General features: G+C 46.0%; 1 protein-coding gene across 1 annotated transcript in view; it reads right to left on the bottom strand.

Moving 5' to 3' along the window:
• Positions 1-22626, bottom strand: part of LAMC3 (laminin subunit gamma 3) — a 1037231-nt gene that overhangs the window by 658694 nt on the left and 355911 nt on the right. Inside the window, exon 10 of the mRNA XM_069609277.1 lies at positions 733-925. Coding sequence (XP_069465378.1) covers positions 733-925 — 193 coding nt within the window. The remainder of the gene's footprint in view (positions 1-732; positions 926-22626) is intronic.

Genomic DNA, 22626 nt, shown 5'->3' with positions numbered 1-22626 from the left:
TGGTGATCTAGGTATACAGACATCATACAGTTCAGCCTATCCCTGGTGACCTAGGTATACAGACATCATATAGTTCAGCCTATCCCTGGTGACTTAGGTCATCATATAGATCAACGAAACCAAGTAAATAGAGATATGAATTCATCCTAGGAGATCGGCCTATCCCTGTTGAGCAATGGTCTGCAGACATCATATAGATCAACCAACCCAAGGAAAGAGAGATCTGTGATAATCTTATAGGAGATAAGAATACCCCTTGTGGTGAGAATTCTCTATTTATTGAAGATGAGCCAATCCATGGTCATCAGAAATCTGCAGTGATCCTTTACAAAAATCATCCTATCCCTAGGGCTCTGACCTCTGCGTTCATCCTATAGAAGATTAGCCAATCCCAGGTGATCAGAGCTCTGTGCTCATTCTATAGGATGTTGCCATAGGAGGACATTGATTGATCACCCTCATCCACATTTGGTCCTCTGCATTGGGCGGCAGCCTCGTTTGATGTGTTTACATTGTAATCTATTTAAGTCATTTAAAGATTTGTAATAATTTAAGACTGATGCACCTGTAAGCACTTTAACAGACCTGCCATTATTTGGATAACCCCCTTTTCTGTGCTTCATGTTCAATTATTTTGCATTTTTGCCCCTGGACTATTTTACCAAATGACATGAATCGAGTTCACCAGAGAGTGGTGTTTCGCAGCTTCTCTGCCCTTCCTCGGGTCCTTACCTGAACGCAACCTCCTTCTCCTCCAGGGCACAGAGGGCGCAGTCTGCAGATGGCGAGGGGACCATCGAGAGGGTCCTGCCGGCTCCTTGGAGTACCAGGGTGGCGGGAAGGAGCAAGTCGTCACCCCCACGCGCTCTCAGCCGGACAGACACCTGTTGCCCGTAGCTCAGGTGTTGGTCACCCAGGAACTTCTCTGGGGAAAGAGAAAAGAGGGTTCATTTGCACACCCAACACGTCACCTTGCAACCAGTGCACTGCTGTGGCCAATGAGAAGAAGGCGACTTCAACCAGGATTCCCTGTGTAAACCTAAGAACAGCTGTTCGGCCTGTGATAGCTCTGCTCTCTGAGGCCTCGAGCTTTGTAAACATAGAGATAGCTCTGCTGTCTATGGGGTTCAGTCCACAAGGTCTATGTAATCATAGAGATAGCTCTGCTGTCTATGGGGTTCAGTCCACAAGGTCTATGTAATCATAGAGATAGCTCTGCTGTTTGTGGGGCTTGGTCTGTGTAATGATAGAGATAGCTCTGCTGTCTATGGGGCTCGGTCCGCAAGGTCTGTGTAATCATAGAGATAGCTCTGCTGTTTGTGGGGCTTGGTCTGTGTAATGATAGAGATAGCTCTGCTGTCTATGGGGCTCGGTCCGCAAGGTCTGTGTAATCATAGAGATAGCTCTGCTGTTTGTGGGGCTCGGTCTGTGTAATCATAGGGATAGCTCTGCTGTCTGTGGGGCTCCATCTGCAAGGTCTGTGTAATCATATGGATAGCTCTGCTGTTTGTGGGGCTCGGCCTGCAAGGTCTGTGTAATCATAGTGACAGCTCTGCTGTTTGTGGGGCTCGGTCTGTGTAATCATAGAGATAGCTCTGCTGTCTGAGGCCTTGGTCCGCAAGGTCTGTGTAATCATAGCGATAGCTCTGCTGTCTATGTGGCTCGGTCTGCAAGGTCTGTAAAATCATAGCTATAGCTCTGCTGTTTGTGGGGCTCGGTCTGTGTAATCATAGAGATAGCTCTGCTGTCTGAGGCCTTGGTCTGCAAGATCTGTGTAATCATAGAGATAGCTCTGCTGTCTATGGGGCTCCATCTGCAAGGTTTGTGTAATCATTGAGATAGCTCTGCTGGCTGAATCCTCGGTCCTCAAGGTCTGTGTAATCATAGAGATAGCTCTGCTGTCTGAGGCCTCGTGCTGTGTCTATGGGGCTCGGTGCACAAGGTCTGTGTAATCATAGCTATAGCTCTGCTGTTTGTGGGGCTCTGTCTGTGTAATCATAGAGAAAGCTCTGCTGTCTGAGGCCTCGAGCAGTGTAAACATAGAGATAGCGCTGCTGTCTATGGGGCTCGGCGTGCAAGGTCTGTGTAATCATAGAGATAGCTCTGCTGTCTGAGGCCTCGAGCAGTGTAAACATAGAGATAGCTCTGCTGTCTATGGGGCTCGGCCTGCAAGGTCTGTGTAATCATAGAGATAGCTCTGCTGTCTATGGGGCTCCATCTGCAAGGTCTGTGTAATCATTGAGATAGCTCTGCTGTCTGAATCCTCGGTCCACAAGGTCTGTGTAATCATAGAGAAAGCTCTGCTGTCTATGGGGCTCGGCCTGCAAGGTCTGTGTAATCATAGAGATAGCTCTGCTGTCTGAATCCTTGGTCCGCAAGGTCTGTGTAATCATAGAGATAGCTCTGCTGTCTGAGGCCTAGGTCTGCAAGGTCTGTGTAATCATAGAGATAGCTCTGCTGTCTATGGGACCCGGTCTGCAAGGTCTGTGTAATCATAGAGATAGCTCAGCTGTCTGAGGCCTTGGTCTGTGTAATCATAGAGATAGCTCTGCTGTCTGTGGGGCTCGGTCTGCAAGGTCTGTGTAATCATAGAAATATCTCTGCTGTCTGAGGCCTTGGTCTGCAAGGTCTGTGTAATCATAGCGATAGCTCTGCTGTCTATGGGACTTGGTCTGCAAGGTCTGTGTAATCATAGAGATAGCTCTGCTGTCTGAGGCATTGGTCTGTGTAATCAAAGAGATAGCTCTGCTGTCTGTGAGGCTCGTTCTGCAAGGTCTGTGTAATCATAGAGATAGCTCTGCTGTCTGTGGGGCTCGTTCCGCAAGGTATGTGTAAAAATAGAGATAGCTCTGCTGTCTATGGGGCTCGGTCCGCAAGGTCTGTGTAATCATAGAGATAGCTCTGCTGTTTGAGGCCTCAGTCTGCATGTTCTGTGTAATCATAGAGATAGCTCTGCTGTCTATGGGGCTCGGTCTGCAAGGTCTGTGTAATCATAGAGATAGCTCAGCTGTCTATGGGGCTCAGTCTGCAAGGTCTGTGTAATCATAGAGATAGCTCAGCTGTCTATGGGGCTCCTTCCACAAGGTCTGTGTAATCATAGTGATAGCTCTGCTGTCTGTGGGGCTCGGTCTGCAAGGTCTGTGTAAGCATAGAGATAGCTCTGCTGTCTATGGGGCTCGGTCTGCAAGGTCTGTGTAATCATAGAGATATCTCTGCTGTCTGAGGCCTCGGTCTGAAAGGTCTGTGTAATCATAGAGATAGCTCTGCTGTCTATGGGACTCGGTTCGCAAGGTCTGTGTAATCATAGAGATAGCTCTGCTGTCTGAGGCCTTGGTATGTGTAATCATAGAGATAGCTCTGCTGTCTGTGGGGCTCGTTCCGCAAGGTATGAGTAAAAATAGAGATAGCTCTGCTGTCTGAGGCCTCGGTCTGCAAGGTCTGTGTAATCATAGAGATAGCTCTGCTGTTTGTGGGGCTCGGTCTGTGTAAATATAGAGATAGCTCTGCTGTCTATGGGGGTCGGTCCGCAAGGTCTGTGTAATCATAGAGATAGCTCTGCTGTTTGTGGGGCTCGGTCTGTGTAATCATAGAGATAGCGCTGCTGTCTATGTGCCTCGGTCTTCAAGGTCTGTGTAATCATAGAGATAGCTCTGCTGTCTATGTGGCTCGGTCTTCAAGGTCTGTGTAATCATAGAGATAGCTCTGCTGTCTATGGGGCTCCATCTGCAAGGTCTGTGTAATAATAGAGATAGCTCTGCTGTCTATGGGGCTCGGTCTGCAAGGTCTGTGTAATCATAGAGATAGCTCAGCTGTCTATGGGGCTCAGTCTGCAAGGTCTGTGTAATCATAGAGATAGCTCAGCTGTCTACGGGGCTCCTTCCACAAGGTCTGTGTAATCATAGTGATAGCTCTGCTGTCTGTGGGGCTCGGTCTGCAAGGTCTGTGTAAGCATAGAGATAGCTCTGCTGTCTATGGGGCTCGGTCTGCAAGGTCTGTGTAATCATAGAGATATCTCTGCTGTCTGAGGCCTCGGTCTGAAAGGTCTGTGTAATCATAGAGATAGCTCTGCTGTCTATGGGACTCGGTTCGCAAGGTCTGTGTAATCATAGAGAGAGCTCTGCTGTCTGAGGCCTTGGTCTGTGTAATCATAGAGATAGCTCTGCTGTCTGTGGGCCTCGTTCCGCAAGGTATGAGTAAAAATAGAGATAGCTCTGCTGTCTGAAGCCTCGGTCTGCAAGGTCTGTGTAATCATAGAGATAGCTCTGCTGTTTGTGGGGCTCGGTCTGTGTAAATATAGAGATAGCTCTGCTGTGTATGGGGGTCGGTCCGCAAGGTCTGTGTCATCATAGAGATAGCTCTGCTGTTTGTGGGGCTCGGTCTGTGTAATCATAGAGATAGCGCTGCTGTCTATGTGCCTCGGTCTTCAAGGTCTGTGTAATCATAGAGATAGCTCTGCTGTCTATGGGGCTCCATCTGCAAGGTCTGTGTAATAATAGAGATAGCTCTGCTGTCTATGGGGCTCCATCTGCAAGGTCTGTGTAATGATAGACATAGCTCTGCTGTCTGTGGGGCTCGGTCTGCAAGGTCTGTGTAATCATAGAGATAGCTCTGCTGTCTGTGGGGATCAACCGCAAGGTCTGTGTAATCATAGAGATAGCTCTGCTGTCTGAATCCTCGGTCCGCAAGGTCTGTGTAATCATAGAGAAAGCTCTGCTGTCTGAGGCCTCGAGCAGTGTAAACATAGAGATAGCTCTGCTGTCTATGGGGCTCGGCCTGCAAGGTCTGTGTAATCATAGGGATAGCTCTGCTGTCTGTGGGGCTTGGTCTGTGTAATCATAGAGATAGCTCTGCTGTCTGAGACCGTGGTCCGCAAGGTCTGTGTAATCATAGAGATATCTCTGCTGTCTGTGGGGGTTCGGTCCGCAAGGTCTGTATAATCATAGAGATAGCTCTGCTGTCTGAATCGTCGGTCCGCAAGGTCTGTCTAATCATAGAGATAGCTCTGCTGTCTGAATCCTTGGTCCGCAAGGTCTGTGTAATCATAGAGATAGCTCTGCTGTCTATGGGGCTCGGCCTGCAAGGTCTGTGTAATCATAGAGATAGCTCAGCTGTCTATGGGGCTCAGTCTGCAAGGTCTGTGTAATCATAGAGATAGCTCAGCTGTCTATGGGGCTCAGTCCGCAAAGTCTGTGTAATCATAGAGATAGCTCTGCTGTCCGTGGGGCTCGGTCTGCAAGGTCTGTGTAATCATAGAGATAGCTCTGCTGTCTATGGGGCTCGGTCTGCAAGGTCTGTGTAATCATAGAGATATCTCTGCTGTCTGAGGCCTCGGTCTGCAAGGTCTGTGTAATAATAGAGATAGCTCTGCTGTCTATGGGACCCGGTCTGCAAGGTCTGTGTAATCATAGAGATAGCTCTGCTGTCTGAGACCTTGGTCTGTATAATCATAGAGATAGCTCTGCTGTCTGTGGGGCTCGTTACGCAAGACCTGTGTAATCATAGAGATAGCTCTGCTGTCTGTGGGGCTCATTCCGCAAGGTATGTGTAAAAGTAGAGATAGCTCTGCTGTCTGTGGGGCTCGGTCTGCAAGGTCTGTGTAATCATAGAGATAGCTCTGCTGTCTGAGGCCTCGAGCAGTGTAAACAGAGATAGTCCTGCTGTCTGAATCCTCAGTCTGCAAGGTCTGTGTAATCATAGATATAGCTCTGCTGTCTGAGGCCTTGGTCTGCAAGGTCTGCGTAATCATAGAGATAGCTCTGCTGTCTATGGGGCTCGGTCTGCAAGGTCTGTGTAATCATAGATATAGCTCAGCTGTCTATGGGGCTCAGTCTGCAAGGTCTGTGTAATCATAGAGCTATCTCTGCTGTCTGAGGCCTCAGTCTGCAAGGTCTGTGTAATCATAGAGATAGCTCTGCTGTCTATGGGACCCGGTCTGCAAGGTCTGTGTAATCATAGAGATTGCTCTGCTGTCTGAGGCCTTGGTCTGTATAATCATAGAGATAGCTCTGCTGTCTTTGGGGCTCGTTCCGCAAGACCTGTGTAATCATAGAGATAGCTCTGCTGTCTGTGGGGCTCATTCTGCAAGGTATGTGTAAAAATAGAAATAGCTCTGCTGTCTGTGGGGCTCGGTCTGCAAGGTCTGTGTAATCATAGAGATAGCTCTGCTGTCTAAGGCCTCGAGCAGTGTAAACAGAGATAGTCCTGCTGTCTGAATCCTTAGTCTGCATGGTCTGTGTAATCATAGAGATAGCTCTGCTGTCTATCGGGCTCGGTCCGCAAGGTCTGTGTAATCATAGAGATAGCTTTGCTCTCTGAATCCTCGGTCCGCAAGGTCTGTGTAATCATAGAGATATCTCTGTTGTCTGAGGCCTTGGTCTGCAAGGTCTGTGTAATCACAGAGATAGCTCTGCTGTCTGTGGGGCTCGGTACGCAAGGTCTGTGTAATCATAGAGATAGCTCTGCTGTCTGAGGCCTTGGTCTGTGTAATCATAAAGATAGCTCTGCTGTCTGTGGGGCTCGTTCTGCAAGGTCTGTGTAATCATAGAGATAGCTCTGCTGTCTGAGGCCTTGGTCTGTGTAATCATAGAGATAGCTCTGCTGTCTGTGGGGCTCGGTATGCAAGGTCTGTGTAATCACAGAGATAGCTCTGCTGTCTGAGGCCTTGGTGCGCAACGTCTGTGTAATCATAGAGATAGCTCTGCTGTCTGAGGCCTTGGTCTGCAAGGTCTGTGTAATCACAGAGATAGCTCTGCTCTCTGTGGGGCTCGGTACGCAAGGTCTGTGTAATCATAGAGATAGCTCTGCTGTCTGAGGCCTTGGTCTGTGTAATCATAAAGATAGCTCTGCTGTCTGAGGCCTTGGTCTGTGTAATCATAGAGATAGCTCTGCTGTCTGTGGGGCTCGTTCCGCAAGGTCTGTGTAATCATAGAGATAGCTCTGCTGTCTGTGGGGCTCGGTACGCAAGGTCTGTGTAATCATAGAGATAGCTCTGCAGTCTGTGGGGCTCGGTCTGCAAGGTCTGTGTAATCATAGAGATAGCTCTGCTGTCTGAGGCCTTGGTCTGCAAGGTCTGTGTAATCATAGAGATAGCTCTGCTGTCTATGGGGCAAAGTCTTCAACGTCTGTGTAACCCTCGGGGTAGCTCTGTTGTCTGCGGACTCGTTCTACTAGCTCTGCTGTCTCAGGCATTGGCATGCAAGGTCTGTGCCGCCCTCTGGGATAGCTCTGCTGTCTAAGGACTGATCCGGTACAAAGCGTAATCGGGGATTTATATGTCCATTCTGGCAGAGTTTAGAGCCTTCTTAAATCGGCGTTCCACACTTCCCAGCTGTGCCTCATGCGGTGGGGCACGCCCTGTTTAGAGGCATCGATTTACAATGTTCTGTACATGCCATTATGTTGACCCTCATAAAACCCCACTCTTTACTCTGTTTGATGCATTTGAATGGATTTAGGACCTGCTTTTCTTGATGACCTCACCTGTTTAAGTGCAGAGTTGGGCCCACATGGGGCACTTTCTGAAGAAGGGGAAACCCTCCGGGCAACCTTGTTCTGAGTAGGCACAGGCCCTCATTCACAGAGCGTTTTCCAATGGGGTTTTGCCATTATATGTGAATCAGCCCTACTGCCTCTTGCCCAGAACTAACAGATCCAAGCATTGGCAAAGCAAACAGTTCTGGCTTTTGTGTGGGCATCACGAGGGCAATGCCCGTGCACTGCCATGATGTGGCAATAGCTTGAAAATGGTGTGAGTACCTGGGCGTATAATGTCACTGCATGGCACATGCCTATGCAATAAGTCTACACAAGCTAAAACCTTTTGTTTGCCGATGCCTGCTGTTTAATAAGATTTCAGTACAAGGACCAGACGAGAGGACAACCTCATTGCTAATTCTGTGGCACCCAAGTTCAATGGGATCAAAATCCATTGGTGGGCATAAGTGGACGGTGCCATTTTGGTCGACCACACACAAATCGTCCAATACACTGACCAAAATGATTTAGTATCTTGAGTTTTCCAGTATTGCCAAAAGGTCTTGGTGTCACAAATGAGCTTGAGAGGACGGATTAGCACGAGATTTGATTCAGGAAGGCTGGGATTTAACCCATGACTGGACACACATGACAGAAAGTATAATAGTGGAGAACTACAATTAGCCCTGATTTGAGAAGGACGGTGGATCCGTCGAAACACGTGTAATCACAGAGGGCACTTTTATTTGAAGAAAATAACAATTAAATCCATTTACATTGAAAAATTGAGGAAACGGCTACTTGTCTTTTTTCCAAAGGAATATGGGCGCATGGGTAATCTATTAAAGTAACCATCTGGAATCACTCACAAATGAAACATAGCAATAAAGCATATGGAAGGTTGTGAGGAAGGCATGGTCTCAAACAGTGAAGACAGACACACATGATCACATTCAAGGGTGTTTATTCAACTTTATAATGGATGAGAAAAACGCCTAATCTAACCCTAAATCCAACGATGGGAGCAAGCTACGACCATCAAATAATAACAACGCAGTCCTAGTGGAATCCCTGCCAAAATAAACGGGCCTATACTAATAAACCTGTTACCAATCCTTACTTCTAAATACAAATGGTGTGGGACAACAATGTATGCAAAAAGAAAAGTGTTCAAGATAGTTGAGCAGTTGGCTTCCCTTCCCCACGTTTTCAGTACGGGATAAGGTGGCACGCTCGAGTATGGCACACACTCTGGCTTCTCTGCCACAAGGATATAGTTCAAAGGATAGGTATCAGGGCCTTCTGCCAAAGTCTCTTTCTCAATAACAGTCTCTTATTGCAGAGGGCCTGATGTAACAAACAAACGCCAACGTTTCTTTCTTATCAGGATTTTCACATTCACAAGTTCTCAGATCCACTGCTCACCATGGGTCTCCCTCGATCGGGCTCGGACAACAGATCTCCCTCGTTCGAGCTCGGACCCCTTAAGCACAATGTTCACAATTGGTCTCCTTCATTCGGGCTCGGACCATGTAATCTCACTTTCTAAGCTTTCCTCTTTGTATCAAAAATTGAAGACTTTTGATTGGGTGATGGATTCTGTTTAAACCGTCACATGACTACTTCGATTCACTTCTGCCACTTCTTGGCTGGAGACATCACAGAGACCTTCGATTGAGAACACTCGCTATACCGGACCACTCTGTCACTGGTATTATATCTTTCTCTGTCAAATTCAAACATCCATCAGCAATGAAGCTTTCCTCGAGTCTTTCATCACACGCGTTACCAATCTTCATTCTTGCGCTCTTTATACAAAGTTGCTGCTTGCAACCTTGACTCCAACTCACCGACTGTGTTGATCTCTCTGGCGCTGCTTTGATCCTGGAGCCAAGGAAGGTACCACAGCGACAGGTGCGCCTCCTTGATTCAGTCGGCCATGCAGGAGGGCCCCGGGTATCTCCTACTCACAGTGCAGGATTCTTCAGTCTGATTCCATAGCCTTACGCTTCTTAATATGAAGGATTCTGGAACTATTGGTTTCTCGCTTGAAAGGTCAAGGGTATCTTCCTCCTTTGCGCGCCTTTCTTGGTTTGCTGTCTTTTTTCCCTCGTTCAGCTGGCGACTAGAAAATGCTGTTCCTTCGTGTGCCTTGACTTGCTCCGAGTGTGCTCTCATGCTCTGCCTTTTAACCGCATGGGAAAGCTTAATGGAAGTCAGGTGTGAGTGGTTACCAGTAATTGCCTGACCTTGCCTGACCATAGTAGTGGGACATGTCAGGTTCAATGCTCAGGTGTGAGTCTGTTTTCTCCAAGAGCGGGCTGTCCGCGTAAACGTGTTTGTGAAGGGAAAGGTGGGGTACGGTGGTAAGGTTCTCAAATATTCTACCGGGTCGGATGAGGTAAAGCTGTTTACAGGGACGGGGATAAAGCATCTCGCCATCAGGTGTCCCATGCAAACTCCTCCGAAGACCCCTCGCCCAGGTCCAACCACAAGGTCTGAATCCAAAGGCGAGGCTGTGCCCTCGCCACCCGAGAGAGACCCATGGGGACTAGCAGGTGAGAAACCTTCTGGTTTCTCACATACCCTTCCCCTATGCAATGGTGCTGTATCTGTTTCACAGAGGAACCGGAAAGGAAAATCGACGCTCCCCTGGTCTTTACCTATTCAGTGTTTGTTGGGAAGGAAATGAACACTTCCCACCTCCCTAGGCACTTTACAGTGAGATGAGTCCCATAGACAGACGTGCAATGTACCAGTGAGGGTGGGGAGAGGGCCGTGATTAGAGACCCTTCACAAACACAATAGTGCATGAATTACAGATTTATTGGCGTAGTGCGTTCATATAAAGAGACACCATTTTGTAGTTATGGTAGACACATTTAGTCCTGCATGGCTGTGCGGTAAACGTAGGCTCAATGGAGAAACCCAAACAGTCACAATCGCTGATGGTAGCAGGACCTGTGCTGCTAATTCCCATAGAAGCTTCCCCTTTGTTCTTTAACTGTTTCAATTACTTGCTACACCAAGAAGGAATGTGCCCTGTAAGGCCACGAGGCAGAACCTGGCTCCTCGCTTCGCACATTCATCGCAGCCAGGTCAAAGCAGGCTCCTTGCCCCTACCTAGCCAACCAGGAGTTGTACCACCCACAACTGTACCAGTCCAAGACCCCTGAATTCCACAATAGTAGGTGACTGCCAGGCACCCAACCATAAACCCAATTTCAATAAAAGATCTAAACGAACACAGCCATTTCACCTTACCCAATGAATACATCCCTTGTAGTATGAGGTACAGGGAGGAATAAATTATAGCTCAAAACGGGGTTGGAAGCCTTGGGTGCCTAGAGTGCAATACGAACCAAGCAGAGTATGTGTGGGTCAGCATGACCATGGTCCTCCCCCATGCCAATCCCCAAGGGTCCCAGGTGCATGCCATATTGATGTAGTAGTGTATTGTACAATAGTAACCCTGGAACTGCAACATATGAAAAGCCTGACCTTCAGTCCCTGGAGAGACGAGCCCAGCTGACCCCACGTGAAGGGAGACAAGCAGACAAAACTGATCCAGTCATAGCCTGGCACCCCTTTGGAGCAGGCCCATGTGTAGGTTCTCACCAACCAGCTGCGCAAATTCCGACTGTATGTAATGATGTCACTGATGACGCTGTGTACCCTTATAATGTGTTGCTTCTGCAGACTCTGGCAGAACGTTCTCGCGCAGCAGAGTCCTTTGCTTGCACCTTTACCTTTTGTACAATTAAGACTTGTTATCTTTGCAGCAATCTCTTGGCCTTTTTCCCTAGTGGGTTGTATTCATTCTGGCGTTGTGGAATCATAAAAATACAATATTAAGGCTTTTACACCATGCAAAAGGAAAATACACCGACACAGGCTTGTATAGATTCCCAGAATCTTTATTACAAAACTGAACAGTATCGAACAAAGTACACAAATAGCTATTTGGCCGTCAATACATCACAGAGACCACCAGCAGGGTTCAATGTGAGCAGTGAGCAGGATTTGGTAGCTGGACACAGCATATTTATACAGTTTGTTATAATGATGTCCAGCCTCTTACAAGTTAATTATATACTGGGCTAGGGTTGCGCCAGGTTCGTTTCCTAATTTACATATCTCGTGCATGCGGTTTACTTTTCAACATATTTACTAACACACACTATTATTCTTTAGTTTAACGTTTACACTCTTTACAAATTGCTTTAATACAGATCAAACAAATGTTTCGCATGTCGTATTTGGATAGCCTTATTGTTCTTGTATACTTGTAGGTTAACATTGCCGATTCAAGTAATCCCCTGATCCCGAGGTCAACGAAGGACAAGGTCTCCATGACCCTAACATGTAGCCTGAAGGTAGGTTGGACATTAACTCCCCCACAGAGGTTGGAGAGGTTAGGTCTAGGGTTGATAGAAATGTGGAATTTCTGTGTTTATCTATTTACTCATCGATGCATGGCATAGCATAGGCATTGTAGGCAGATATGGTGTTGACCTGCCTGAAGTCTATGCAAAACCTCCAAGAATGATCAGGTTTAGTTATCAACACAATAGGGGAGGACCATGGGCTGGAAGAGGGCTTGATAATGTTTGCCTTCAGCATTTCTTTTCACTTCCTCAACCACTATTTGTTTTCGGGCTTCTGGGAGTCTATAGGGTTTTAAATGGACCACTTTTGTCTTAGTAGTTCTGATATAATTATAAGTACCATGTACGCTCCCTGGTTTCTCGCAAAATACATCAGGGAATGCCATAACCAGGTTGTTTAAATCGTTTTGCTTCTGTCTATATAGTTCTTGGGGAATAAGCTCAGAATTTTAAATCTCCTCCGGTACCAAACAAGACAATATAGAGGCGCAGGCAGCGTAAGGATTTTCTTTCCACTCCTTTAAGATATTTCTGTGGTAAAGGTGGGTCTTTTGCTTCCTGTTAGGTTGGATTATTTTATAGGTACAGGTCCCTGTCTGCTCTAGTACCTCCTGTTGCCCATGCCACTTTGAGACAAGCTTATTTTCAGAGGTAAGTAAGAGGAGTTACACCTTTTGTCATACTGAAAAGGATCTTAAATGTACCTTCTTGTCATAAGTGGACTTCTGTCGGGCTTGAGCTTTTTCCATGTGAGTGTAGAATAGATTTCAAATGAGTTTCATATGCTCTCGCAATTGGGTCACTGTTTGTGAGAGGGGAATAGGTGCCTCTTCCCTCTCTTCCCAGGTCTCCTGGAGAATGTCTATGACATCTCTTGGTTCTTTACCGTAAAGTAGTTCAAAAGGAGAGAAGCCGGTGGATGCCTGAGGTGTCTTCTTACTGGAAATAGGGCCCAGGGGATGATGCTAACCCAGTCCTTTTATCCTTATCTACCAATTTTCCCAAGATCATCTTAAGGGTTTTGTTAAATCTCTCTGCCAATCTGTCCGTTTGGGGGTGGTAAACTGAGGTTCTTAAGGTGGAAATATGTAGTAATTCCTTGACTTCACCCATGAGTTTGCTCATAAAATCGGATCCATCCGTGATCCGTTAGAATTTCCTTGGGGAAACCAACCCTAGAAAAGAAGGGTAGTAGGTGTTTTAAGATTAGCTGGGTTGTATTGTTCTGCATGGGGAATGCCTCTGAGTATTGGATAGTGTAATCAATGAGTAGGGGGACATATTTACTACCCAGTCTAGAGGTTTCCAATGGTCCAATGATATCCATCCCAATTCGGGACAAAGGGACTTTTATGATTTGTAAGGGGCAGGTAAGGGAATATGTGTGCCGGTTTTATGGAATATTTCACATTTCTGGATGAAGTTCTTATGTCCGCTTGGATACCTGGCCAGTAGAATTTCCCACTGATGTGAGCTTGGGGTTTAGACTGTCCTAAATGTCTCCCTGTCAAATGAGAATGTGCAATCTCTAGCATGATCTTGCAATGGGTTTTAAGTATTACTGAGTTTTACTCAAGCATTCTCTGGAGTTTTCTATATACTAATCCTTGTTTCAGGAAGAAAAAGGGGCTCCCTTTTTCTAGTCCTTCTCCCTCAGGAATCACCTGTAAGAAAGCCTCTGTGAGTTCTGGATCATTTTGTTGGGTGAAGGCGAGATCAGGAAGGATTGTAGGTTCTTCTTCCCTCTTTGCCTCCGTGGGGTGGTTCATCAGCCTCTCCAAAGCCTAAGTTACCTCTCTCACTTTCTTCTGGTTCACTTTCTTCCTTAAAACAGGGAAATAGAGCCTTCACAAGAATTCCCTGTACAATTGTGTCTCCACAATATATTTCAAATGGAGTTTCACCATGGTTCTGTAGGAGAACCTTCATGTCTCTCAAGAAGTCGGGATCTATGACGCCTGTTAGAATATCCAGACCAAACTTCCAGGCTAGGCCAGATTTTGAGGCCAATCTTAAATAACAACCCTCGGGGGGTATTAGGACTAAGTACGTGGGATTCATCCCTCTTTTCCCTGGAGGGATAGTAGCTTTTCTGCTGCTACAAATATCAAAGCCTATCGATATTTTTGTGGCAGTAGAGGGATCTGAAGCTCGGTGACTATATTTCTGGAGTTTCAGGGTCCCCCAATTTGTCTCAATTGAGTTGCATCCCACTCCTGATATCACAGGTAAGGATGACATGGGGCCTCATTACGACCCCGGCGCTAAACCATGGTGCTATTAGCACCATGGTCCATGCCGGGGTCCGCCATGGTGAATGGCGGAATTACCGCCCCATTCCAAGGTTGGCGGGGCGGTAATTCCCCATCCACCATGGGCCCTTCCCCATTCCCATTTATGCCCCACAGGACTCAATGGGAATGGGGAAGGCGCTAAGTATGGTGCCGCAAATTGCGGCACCGTACTTAGCACCAAGGTCCCTTTGTGGCACCCTACTTTAACGGCTGTTAAAACCAACCGTTAAGGTCGGGTCCCGCAAAGGGACCTCGTAATTAGGCGCTAATAGGTTAACGGTGCCACAGCATTTTACGGCGCCGTTAACCCATTAGCGCCTGGGTCGTAATGAGGACCATGGTATCAAACAGTGAAGACAGACTTAAGTGATCACAGTTCAGGGGTGTTTATTGAACTTCAATGGGTTGGTTGAATGCCTATCTAACCATAAATCAAAGGATGGGAGCTATCTACGACCATCAAATAATAACGCAGTCCTAGTGGAGTCTCTGTCAAAATAAAAAGGCCTACACTAATAAAGCGATTGCCAATCCTTACTTCTAAATACAAATGATGTGGGACAACAATGTATGCAAAAAGAAACGTGTTCAAGAAATGATATGTCAGGATAGTTGAGCAGTTGGCTTCCCTTCCCCATGTTTTCAGCATAGGGCAAAGTGGCACATTCGAGCTTCGCACACACTCTGGCTTCTCTGCCACGAGGATATAGTTCAAAGGATAGGAATCAGGGCCTTCTTCCAAAGTCTCTTTACCAATAACAGTCTCTTATTACAGAGGGCCTGACGTAATAAAAAAGCACCAAAGTTCCTTTATTATCAGGATTTTCACATTCACAAGTTGTTGAGTCCACTGTTCACCATGGATCTCCCTCCTTCAGGCTCGGACCCCCTTTTAACACAATATTCACAATTGGTCTCCCTCGATTGGGCCCGGAGCAATGTCTCCCTCGTTTGGGCTCGGACCCCTTAAGTACAATGTTCACAATTGCTCTCCCTCATGCGGGCTCTGACCCCTTTAGCACAATGTTCACAATTGGTCTCCCTTGTGCGGGCTCAGACCATGTAATCTCACTTTCGAAGCTTTCCTCTTTGTATCAAAAATCAAAGATTGTGTAATGGATTTTGCTTAAACCATCACAGGACCATTTCAATTCACTTAATTTCTAATTCTCATCTTTTACTTTCGCTTCTGCTACTTCTTGGCTGGATACCTCACAGAAACCTTCGATTGAGCACATTTGCGGTGCTGGACCACTCTGTCACTGGTATTGTATCTTTCTCTGTTAAAGTTCAAACATCCATTAGCAATTAAGCTTTCCTCACAGCTTTCATCACACGTATTACTAATCATTGTTAATGCACTCTTTATACAATGTTGCTGCTTGCAACCTTGACTTCAACACAGACCGGTCTTGGATCGGTCTCTCCAACTCACCGTCTGTGTTGATCTTGTAGAGCAACAGCTGTATGCCTCTGCAGGAAACCCCGAACCCCTACCTCCCATATGTTGGAAGCATGAGATCTGGCCGTGTTTGACACCAGCAGTTGTGCCAATACTGCAACGTGTGTTTGAGCGAAGATACCCATTGAGACAACCTTACAAAATCTATTCACAAAGGGACGTCAATTTGAGGGAGGGACTCCCTGAAGGAATATGAGAAGGAGCAAAGAAAAGAAGTTAGTGATGCCGCAAAACAGTATGAACAACGTCTCGGGATACTGGCTGAAGAAGATGTATAGATCCTGAAGAGACATGACGAAGTAAAGAATCAAGTGAACATTTAAATACGAAAAAGAATGTTACACGTGCTGCAGAGAATCAACAATTCAATAATTGTACAGCCACTGAAACGCAAATAGACTAAGTCATCATAGAAGCTAGCTATACATAGTGAATAGAATGCAGGCAAAGCTGTCACTGGAAGCTGGACATCAGTATCATGAATTTAGTAAGCCAGGACCCATGAAGAGGGAAGGGAAAACTATGTTTCTGCAAGAATATACTGAATCAGGGAGCTGCAAGACGAGGCTGTCTGGCCTGGAGTCAAGACTGAAGCATCCTGGGTCAGCTATCTATTCTGGAAAGGAGAGGACGTGCGAAGGATGAATCATCCCTTGTTAAGGTGCAAAGAAAGAACACCAAAAGTGCCAAGTTTAATTCATTTACAGCATTTAAAACCTGAAGAATTGACCAAATCGGGGTCTCCAGTCACGTGAGCCAAGGATGAAAATAGAGTTCGAACTTGGAGACTTGGAACACGATAGCGAGTGCCCTCACTCCCGTGTATTCTCAGAGACAAGCACACTTTTTAGGGCCAAGTTCAAAGACAATCTTCATGGCAGAAGGCACGGGCTATGAGAGATGCTGGGCTAATTGTGTGGGGAGGTATTGTCAAGCCCCATCTCCTTGCACCTGGGTCTGGGCTTACGTGCTGCTAAGTAAGTCGAATGTTCCAGACTGGCACAAGCATGCCAATCAATTGCAGTGGGCCATATAACAAAGGACCTTGTAGTTTGAGAACCAATGAGAAACTGTGTATCTAATGTTTCTGAAGAGACATGTTTTAGGGGTAGGCATACGTAGTTCACCTGACAGTGGGCAGCCAATCACAATCCTAGTTCCTATAGAATACATACTCAGATGTGCCCCTTAAGCTAATCTCGACCCCTACTAGGTTTGTCATTATTGCCACATATTATGACATCACCTCTGATGTATTTTTAGTATAAAGTCTAAGTTTTGTGAAAAGATCACTGACAGAAATCAAGCGTACGCCCTTTGATGTTCGTTGTAACCCCCTGTTTTACATTATTGTTAATAAAACAGTACTTTGCCATCTTCCTGAGTTGGTTTGGTTATTTGGACTCATAGTTATTCTGTGTGTCCCCATGCATTAAATATGCATGTTCCCAAAGGGTCTTAAGCTCAATCTTTCTGGCGCTGCTTTGATACTGGAGCCAAGGACTGTACCACAGTGGTTGCTGGTCCTCCCCGAGGCGGTCAGCTATGCAGGAGGGCCCCGGGTATCTGTGACACACAATGCAGGATTCTTTAGCCTGATTTCTTGGCCTTACACTTTTTAATCTGAAGGATTCTGGAAAGTACCCGTTTTTTGCCAGAAAGGTCAAGGGTATCTCTCTCCTTGTGCACCTTTCTTGGTTTGCCGTCTATTTCCCTCATTCAGCTGCCGCTCGAAAATGCTCTTCCTTTGTGTGCTTTGCCTAGCTCAGAGTGTGCTCTCGTGCTCCACCTTTTATCCGTGTAGGGAAGCTTAATGGAAGCCAGGTGTGAGTGGTTACTAGTAATTGCCTGACCTTGCCTGACCATAGTAGTGGGACATGTCAAGTACAATGCTCGGGTGTTAGTCTGTTTTCCCCAGAGCGGGCTGTCTGTGTAAAAGTGTTTGTGAAAGGAAATGGGGTCGGGGGGGTAGGGTTCCCAAATATCCTAATGAGTAGATTGGGGTAAAGGTGTTACAGGGACGGGGATACCGCGTCTCGCCATCAGGTGTCCCAATCTAAATCCCTGAAGACCCCTGACCCAGTTGATCCTCCCGCACTGGTCCACCCCCAGGGTCTGGATCCAAAGGTAAAGGCCGTGCCCTGGCCACCTGAGAGAGAGACCCCCGGGGATTAACGGGTGAGACACCTTCCGGTTGTACAGGAGGGCGGAGCGTCCTCTGAAGGGCCCATAGGTCAGAGCTCACCCTCGAGTACCTGTAAGACAAGATAGCTGCACCTTGAGGAGGATGGGGTGCAGGATTCTATTACTCTGACACAATTCAATAAGGACAACTCAATGGTTTGGCAAAGGGAAGTCCGTTTAATGACAAGTACAAAAGTGAGGAAACAAATGGAAATCAGCAGTGTTGCGATCGCCTGTCTCGCTTCAACTTCCAAATTCTTCAAGCAAACAGTAACTTTTATAGTAAATTCTCATCATCATTGACGTGTAACACTCATAAGTTTGACATGCATTTCTATTGGTTGGAAAAGGTAACTTAAGTATAGGTGCTATATCTGTATATGGTAACACAGCGTGAGGATTGGATAACTCTTATCGGGTGGGCATCTACGCTCATCCCTCTACATCACTCGTGATAGATGTCACTACAACTACGACGTCTTATTGGTTCTACAAGCTATAGGATCCTAGATTATTTGGTCCATTGTGATTAGGTAGGTTACACCCCTAAGCATAAATCTCCACTTTAATTAGCAGCATGCAGAAGGGACACCCATATGCGGCATGCCCCAAGATTCACCCTGCCTCCCTTCCATCAATCAGTACATTTAGGGCTATGTGTCAATTAGTTGGCTGAGGATGGCCTCGAAACTGTAGTTTCTTATCAGGAAAAGTTATGGCATCCTCGGTTTCTGGGTGACATCAGACGTTGGTACCTCTTCGCCCTTGGCTGGTCACGTGTCTGTTCACCGTGAATCTGCTTCATTTTCCTTGTATTCATGTATTTGATTCTCCCGTAGCCTCACCACCTGCCTGGGGCCTCTTTATCTCGACCTTCAATGGCTGGCTGGTATGCTCTGAAGTTTCGATTCTCTGAGGCTGCCGCTCTCCTCCCTCACTTAGGTTGACCTCGATTTCCCAGGCATTGAGCTGCTTCTTACTGAGTTTCGATTCCGCTCCTTCCTTTAGCTTTGTCAGGTTTCCTTCCTCTATTTAGGCTATTTTCCCTTATTCAAGTTTCTTTCCCGTTATTTCTCTTTTATTATCCTTTTTTAGATTAGCCTTGTGTGGGTGGGAAGTTTTCTATTGTAGTTGGTTTGGCCTTAACTTCCTGATTCAGAATCCTGGTTCTGACCCAAGGCAAAATGGAGTTTCACAGTGACAACTCTGATTGGTTAGAAAACACTGCAGAACAACAATAAACATTCTAAACTGTTACTCTTTGCCTTTCATCATCTAAGCCCCAGCTGAGAGGACGTGTGTACTGGCTGCTCCTTCTTAAGACTTGGGCCTGGTGGATTTTATCCTTCAGGCGCTAGCAGTTGAGCGGCTACTTTCTTGGGGGTTTCAGGAGAAGTTCTCAGTTGTCAGGAATGCGATTTGAAGACAGGAAACTCTGAAGATCTTTAGGAAATCGTTCTGGAGATAAGTGACTTTGTTTAGAGATTGTTGGACTGCCGCTCTGTTTATCTTAAAGACATTTTAGGGAGAACTTGTAAAATGTTTTCTTTGAATTTATATTTTGAACTGTTTGAGTGCGCTTCAAATTTTGCGCGAGGTTAACGGGTGAACGCTATTTGTTAAACACGTACTACGTGTAATCTGAAACTAACCATTGAACCTTTGTGCGTGCGAGTGTAAATAGCGCGTGTGTTTTCAAGTGCGTTGTTTCGGCGTGAGAATTCAATTGCGCGTGTGTTTCCAGCGCATGTACTTCCAGGCGAGAGACTTCAACTGCGCGTGTGTTTTCCAGCGCGTGTGCTTCCTAGCGCGAGAATCGGTTCGTCGCGTGAGAACTCTATTGCGTGTGTGTTTTCAAGCACGTGTGCTTCTGCGCGAGAACTCAATTGCGCGTGTGATTACCAGCGCGTGTGCTTTTTAACGCGTGAACCCGACCCCGTGTGAACTCTTTTGCACGTGGGTTATAAGGCGCGTGTGAATAGGCGCGGGAGTTCAACAGCGCGTGTGTTTACAAGCGCGTGTGTTATCTGCGTGAGAATACGTTTGCGCGTGAATTCTGCTTCGCGTGTGTTTACAAGCGCGTGTGTTTTCTGCGCGTGGACTTTTCTTACAGTGCGCGTGTTCTTCAGCGCGGGAAGTTTTCAACGTGCGAATCTTCAGCATTGAGATCATCTGCGTGTGTGCTTGCACGTGTTTCTTCAAGAATTCTCAAACTCTATTGAATTGTAAAAAGGTTTTGGAAACTAAAGAAAAGTTTGAAAGAAAAAGAAAGAAAATATTAAAGACAATTTATCTGGACAATTAATGAATTTTGGAAAAAAGGCAAAGAGCAAAACTTTCCAGGTTTGCCCAAAATAGGAAGTTGCTGTGAATTTTAAAAGACTCAAGTAAGAGAGATGTTCAGCTTCTTTACAAACTTCTCTAATAAATTTCAAGAGAAGAACCGGGTATGATTCTTACTTATTAGTTAAGGATTTAAAGTCTTTTCAACTCTAAAGGTTAAGTAAGTAATAAACGGATTTGTATCTGCTTTTCTTATATCCTCTGCAGGTTCAGCTTTGGTTAGCCTTGACGCAGTCAGCCTGGTGTTGTTATGTTATCTACTTCCCCCTTTCCCTTTGGGGTGTAGTTTGCAGAGCTGAATTAATATTTAGTTCTGGGAATTACATTTCAGGGGGATTGTCGGGGGTTCAGCAGCTTCCGCGGACACAGGACCTCTCAGCCTGATAGAATGAAAGGCCAATAATTTAGTCCGCCCGAGCTGTCATGAACCCCGAAGAATCCATGGAGGCGTTAGGATCTTTGATCAGGGAGTTACGGGAGGAGTTGAAAATATCTTGGGATGAAAATGTTTTACTTAGTCAAAAGGTGGATGACTTGAGTGTTAAAGTAACACAAATTCAGCAGAGGGGAGAAAGGAGAGAGGATGAGGTTTCAGGGGGTGCTGGTTCTCCACCTGAGGTAGAAAGGGAAGGTGGAGATCGATTACCACAAATACAACGGGCCCCTCCAGTGGCAGAAGGGGTAAGGAGTTTAATTATGCCAGTTCCTTTGGCGCCTCCAGAACGTTATCATGGGGACCCCAAGAGGTTTAGGGTGTTTTTGACGCAATGTGAATTACATTTTATGAGTAGACCAGAGATCTTTCCCACGGATGCATCTAAGATAACTTTTATGTTGTCCTATCTTTCTGGGGAGGCATCTGCTTGGGCTGGGTTGTTGGTGAGTCAAAATAGTACGGTTTTAGGAAATTACACCAGTTTTTTAGAGATATTCCGAAAGATGTTTGATAGAAGACAGTTATCTCTGGAAGTGGATGGTGAACCTTTAGAACTTAAACAAGGTAATAAAGACTTGATCGCCTATATAACACAATTTAAATCCCTTGTGTTAGAAAGCAGGTGGCCCGAGGATAAACAGGACTCGTTGTTTTATTGGGGCCTTAGAAATGAGTTAAAGGATGCATGGTCAGGAGTGGTTGAGCGCCCTTCTACTTGTGAAGCTCTGATTGATTTGGTTATTCAATTAGACTTTCGTTTGAGTGAAAGGAAGGCAGAGAGGCGACATTGTCAGAGTGACGTAAAGTCTCTAGTTAGAGTGGATAGATCTAAAGTAGAGAGTAGATCCAAAGGGAATAATCCACCTCCCAGGGTCCGAGGTCCTTTAACTATGGAAGAAAGGGCTAGGAGGAGAGATAACAACCTGTGTTTATATTGTGGAAGAGGTGGGCACTTTTTAGGGAATTGTCCTTACACTCCCAAGAAGACTTCTACTTCAGCGGCCAAGGTACAACAGATCGCCAATACTGTGCAGACAGCTGTTCCCCATATAACCGTAAATGTATCCTTGTTCTTTGAGTTGGAGTGTAAGGGAAATGGTCCCGTTATGCTTGACTCAGGTGCCACCGGGAATTTCATGGATTGGGGTCTGGCAAAATCTTTGGGAATTCCAATTCTTCAGAAAGAGGTTGTAGAGCAAGTTAGGGCTGTTGATGGTACGTCTCTATATTCTGGTCCCATTACTCACATAACTGGTTCTTTAACTTTGGAGTTAGCAGGAGGTCACAGAGAGATAATTTCGTTCAAGTTAATTGATACTCCTTTGTTAAAGATTATTTTGGGTATGCCTTGGCTTACTCTCCATAATCCTTTGGTTGATTGGAGTGCTAGGACAATTGACATGCAGTCAGATTTCTGTAAAGAGAATTGCTTTTCAGGAAGTCTCTTTGAGGAAGATGTCAAACAAAGTAATTCAGTGTCTAGCTTTCTGGCTGAGACTGGAATTGGATGTCATGATGTGGGAGCTGTAGTGGGTCAACTTCCCCAGTGTTACAAAGATTTTTGGGACGTATTTGATGAGAAAGTGGCAGGAGAATTACCACCCCATAGGCCCTTTGATTGTAAAATTGAGCTGGAGCCAGGAACAATTTTGCCTAGTAGTAGAGTATATGCTCTTACAGAGAAAGAGAATGATTATTTAAAAGAATATTTAACAGAAAACTTGACGAAAGGGTTTATTCGTCACTCTAAGTCGCAGGCGGCCTCTCCTTTATTTTTTGTACCAAAACCGGATGGAACACTTCAAACTTGCATAGATTATCGAGCAGTTAACAGAGTCACTGTTAAGAACCGGTATCCTCTTCCTCTCATCTCGGAAATGCTTAATCAAATACAAGGAGCAAATATTTTCTCTAAATTAGATTTGAGAGGAGCTTACCACCTTGTGCGTGTGCAGGAAGGGGACGAATGGAAGACAGCGTTTAAGACCAGGTTTGGGCTGTATGAATACCAAGTTATGCCATTCGGTTTATGCAATGCTCCAGCGG

Source organism: Ambystoma mexicanum, chromosome 8 (assembly GCF_040938575.1).
Source record: "Ambystoma mexicanum isolate Mex_15411 chromosome 8, UKY_AmexF1_1, whole genome shotgun sequence".
Taxonomy (NCBI): domain Eukaryota; kingdom Metazoa; phylum Chordata; class Amphibia; order Caudata; family Ambystomatidae; genus Ambystoma; species Ambystoma mexicanum.
Note: the sequence above shows the minus strand (reverse complement) of the source record. Positions and strands in the feature narration are given on the sequence as shown.